We start from the raw sequence: 4,751 nt of genomic DNA, 5'->3' as shown, positions 1-4,751 counted from the left end.
TTGTGCAGAGGATACTCGATTGCTGTGGATCACGTAAAAAGCAAACAATAAAAACAATCATATATGCCATGGAAATAGAATTCAGTATATGTTCTCTATTCGTATTGCGAACGGCCAAGTTGGACTCTCGTTGAATCCATGGTAGAATTCCGAGTATTCTACTTAGAAAGAAAAACATATCCCTAAAAAGCTGTCACTGATTAGCCTACAGAAAGAGGATTGCAGCGGACCTTACGTCTCTTTTGATTTAAACCCGGGCAGTGCTCTTCTCCCTGCCCCTCAAATGACTGCTGGTTTTGTACGAGGAATACTGTGAGGGGAGGCCACTACGATAACGACACTCATTACCTACAGAGAGACAGGGATATTGAACTCTAGGAAAAGGAAACCAAAACTGCAGGAATGAAGAAAATAGTCCTTTTTGAAGTATGATAATTAAAACTGTCTTGGTATGCCTATGATTTCAACTACGATTTCAGCTACGATTTCAACTACGATTTCAGCTACGATTTCAACTACGATTTCAGCTACGATTTCAACTACGATTTCAGCTACGATTTCAACTACGATTTCAGCTACGATTTCAACTACGATTTCAACTACGATTTCAGCTACGATTTCAACTACGATTTCAGCTACGATTTCAACTACGATTTCAACTACGATTTCAACTACGATTTCAATTACGATTTCAACTACGATTTCAACTACGATTTCAACTACGATTTCAGCTACGATTTCAACTACGATTTCAACTACGATTTCAGCTACGATTTCAGCTACGATTTCAGCCACGATTTCAGCTACGATTTCAGCCACGATTTCAGCTACGATTTCAGCCACGATTTCAACTACGATTTCAACCAGTTCGTGAAAGTAACCACTACGATAACGTTAGACTCCTTACCATCGATATACATACTACTGTGAGGAGACTAAGGTTGGTATTACAAGACACTTTCGCTTCTCACATCAGCTATTTCTAAAGGTCAAAGGAGGATCAGTCAGGTTCTAATGAGTGTTTTTTTAAGCTCAGGGTACAGAAGAAGGGTCAAACTACCACCAGGGTCATAAAACTACCCCTGGAAATACCCAGAACTCCTGCGAAAGCATTGTCAATTATGTGTTCTTATGCGGCGATATGCCTTTTAATACGACCGTAAATATAAAGGAGATGGCGCTCTAGTAGAATTTCGATGCAGCTGCAAGTACACCGCCTACCATTTTCTTATATTAGGAGAAAACTACTCTTCCAGGGGTAAGTTGATTTTTTATGGTATGTATCTATTCATCTCCTTTTATCCTCCCTTCCCAACGTAGCTCTTCTCCTCTTCCGCTCTATTTCTGCAACCCTTTCTCCCCCACCCCCACCCCCCAAAAGACGTTTAGTAGAGCAAGGCCACATCTCCTTCCCTCCAAAAATAACTCATGAATAAAATCAACACAAGTCTAAGTGAAACCGAATAGTGTTTCCTCAATAAACCATCACTCGCCGCCTGCCTCGTCTCGCTCCTCCCAACATCCACTCTTCCTGCACGCTCGCTCGTACATCACACAGAGACGCCCTGAGTGTGACGTGTAAGAGGAGCTGCGTCTTCGGAGGGTCACACACACACACACACACACACACACACACACACACACACACACACACACACACACACACAGCAACCCCTTCTCTAAGTCCTTCTCGTCTTCCTGCAAAACATGTTGTACACTTGTGTGGCTCAGCAAAAGAAAGAGGGACAAAAAAACCCACTTCTTTCTCCACTTTTTATCTTAATCCGCCGCATCCTGCCTCCTCTTCTTTCTCCTCCTCCTCCTCCTCCTCCTTCATCTCCTCCTCTTTCTTCCCTCCTCTCGTTTGCTGATCTTCTTTTATTCTTATTTTCTTCAATACTCTTCTAATTTTTATTCTCTTATCCTCTCCTGTTCTAAATATATCATTCCTCTTCTCTTCTATGCTCTTCTGCTGTTCTCTCTCTCTCTCTCTCTCTCTCTCTCTCTCTCTCTCTCTCTCTCGACCTTCATGCACTCGTCGTTCTGAAGGCAAGCGCGAAGGCATAAAAGGACAGTTTAAATTATGAACTCTTGAGGAAGCCGTCCAAGCGAATCAAGAACGAGTTTCGGGGGACAGCATGAGCCAATGCAAGATGGTGCCACTATAAACACTCGCCTGCGCCAGAACGGGCTGGGCCGACTATCAGGCCCCACCTGGAAGAAGCCTTGGGTCGACCATTAGGCCCCACCGGGAAGATGCCTACCGGCGCAATAAAAACGTAAAAACGTTAAAAAAAAAAAAAATCTTACTTCAAAAAGGACGATTCTCTTCATTCCTGCAGCTTTGTTTTTTTTTCTCCTAGATCTGAGGCTAATACAATAAATGCCTGAGTGAGTGAGGGAGGGAGGAAGGGAGAGACAGACAGACAGAGAGAGAGACAGACAAAACAGTTAAAGTCTCGACCATCAGTGAAGAGAGACAGAACCCACAACACAAGGACGGATGGCGGAGAGCTGAGAGGTAAAGAAAAGGAAGGAAGGAGAAAAAATGTTTGAAAGAAGAAAGAAATAAATGGATGGACGGAAAATGTGGCAGAGAGAAAATTTATGACAAGGAGGAGATGGAAGGGAGGCAGATGGGCAGGAGGAAGAGAAAACTTGGAAAGATAGTTGAGGCACCGGAGGGCTAGTTGGCAATGTGGAAGCTGCCTCGTCGGGTGATTTAGTGTGTATTTCAAGCATCTTTTTTTTTTTACCCGCCGAACAGATGCGAGCACTTGCTGTATGTTAGTATAGGAGAAGGATAATTAGAGAGACAGAGGAGGAGGAGGAGGAGGAGGAGGACGAGAAGGAGGAGGAAGAAGAGGAGGAGAATGATGATTAGAGAATGAAGAAGTATGGAGAAACATGATTAAGAAGATGAGAAAAAGAAAGAATGATACAAAATAAAATGAAAGAGGAATGCAGAAAAAGAAAGCAAATGGAACAAGAAGAAAAAAACAATAAAACAGGAAGAAACATAAAGCGGAAGAGTGATTGAGATGAGGAAAAGAAAGAATGATACAAAACAAAATAAAAGACAGGAATGCCGGAAAACCCCCAGATGGAACTAGAACAAAAATAATAAAAGATGAAGAAATATAAAAATGGGTAAAAGTGTCATAGTGGGTGCAGAACCTTTGGTCTATATCGATAATGAAAGAAAATAGGGTTCGAGGTAATTATATTCATAGTATTAAGGGACATGTAATTGTAGGTAAGCTTAAAGAGGAATGACAATAGCGGAGGAGTGAGGGAAAGGAAAGGTAGATAGAAGGAAGGGAAAGAGAAGAGGGGAGGTGAGCGGGTAGTAGGAGTGGCACGTGATATGTAATTAGGGCAGGTGTGTATCTTCTCAGGTGGAGGAAAACGCAGAGATGAACGCTTTACCGCCGTCTGTTGTTCCTCCTTTCTTCCTCTAGCGTTTGTTTCTTCTCTCGGTTTTCTTTCATATTTTGCTTCCTCGTCTTTCTTGTCGGGTTATCGTGGTTTTGTTTCTCTCAGTTTACATTCAGCTTGCCTTGCCCTGTTCTGGTTTGTGTTTGTTCCTACCCTGGCACATTCCGTTTTGTATCTCTTTCTGTTTTGTTTCTTCCTTCTTCTCCTCCTCCTTTTCTTCCTTCTGTTCTTTCCCTTATCCTTTGTTGCTTCTTCCTATTCTAATTTCTCTTTCTGTTTGCTGTTATTAACAATAATTTATCATCTTCAAAATTTACTTCACTTTCTTTTACTGTTCCGCTTTCATTTACTCCTCCCTTCTGCTCCGCGTTCTTCTTCATTCAATAAACACTATTTTTTTAAGTGGCACTCCCTCCATCTCCTCCCCCACGTCCTCCCTCCGTCCCCGGCATCACTTTCATTGCGTGTAACGTACACAAAAAGTGTTCATTTTTAGGCGAGCCTAATTCAATGTTTGACCAACTTTTTCAATTATTTTTCCTGCACGGAATCGACGACAGCGTGACGCCAAAGCTTTTTGAACACGGCCAGGAATTACCCATTAATTTCGTGTATATTTGAACTTTCAAAGCTCGTTTCTGGACGCAATTTTTGTGCTGCGCTGAAAAAAACTCCTAATTCTGCTCCGCCCGAAAGTTACTCGCAGATACGTGTTTATGTAAAGACATTTGAGTTTAGTTGACTTTGGAGGAGGAAACGATGCCACACGTGTACGGGGAGGAGACCAGGCAAGGGAATATCTGATTATTTTACGTTTACGAGTGGACGAGTGATTGAGGCAGTGAGAGAGTTCTTGGAGAGCATTTGGTGTGCAAGATGTAGGGAATGATATCTTGCCCCGAGAAAACATAGACTTTCTACATGTTTTGTTTTCTTTCACAGGAGCTGCCGATACAAAGGCCTGGCTGGGGAGAAATCCCAAACCACCTGTGACATCAGGATCAAGATAATTTCACCGTTTGAGAGACCAATGACTGAAAGAAATGTAAAAAAATAAAAATGCCCGCAACACGTTTCTCTCATTAAGTATGACATCGGCAACTGTAAAAAGAAACATTAAATCAAAGTTTGCCTTATGGAAAGAAAGGAAGCATCCGTGTCAATATGCTTGATTATAAATAGATGTCTTTAGGGGGCTATTACACTGGGCAAATTTTCCGTGGATCTTCAGTCAAAACACGATTTCATCTAGCGTGGTTTTCATTTGTTTCTTGTTATTGCTGCTGCTGCTGATGGTGAGTAATACCGTCGTC

At 42.1% G+C, this 4,751-nt stretch overlaps 1 protein-coding gene across 1 annotated transcript; it reads left to right on the top strand.

Annotated features, from left to right (window-relative positions):
• The first annotated feature begins 457 nt into the window (after positions 1-457).
• On the top strand, positions 458-874 carry LOC127009742 (streptococcal hemagglutinin-like). The gene has a single exon (XM_050883121.1). It carries the CDS (start codon positions 458-460, stop codon positions 872-874), a length of 417 nt encoding a protein of 138 aa, XP_050739078.1.
• The last annotated feature ends 3,877 nt before the right edge of the window (positions 875-4,751 follow it).

Source organism: Eriocheir sinensis, chromosome 41 (genome assembly GCF_024679095.1).
Source record: "Eriocheir sinensis breed Jianghai 21 chromosome 41, ASM2467909v1, whole genome shotgun sequence".
Taxonomy (NCBI): Eukaryota; Metazoa; Arthropoda; class Malacostraca; order Decapoda; family Varunidae; genus Eriocheir; species Eriocheir sinensis.
Note: the sequence above shows the minus strand (reverse complement) of the source record. Positions and strands in the feature narration are given on the sequence as shown.

Excerpts from the sequence above, each read along its gene's own strand:
- LOC127009742 (XM_050883121.1), top strand. The coding sequence starts at position 458 with ATGATTTCAACTACGATTTCAGCTACGATTTCAACTACGATTTCAGCT.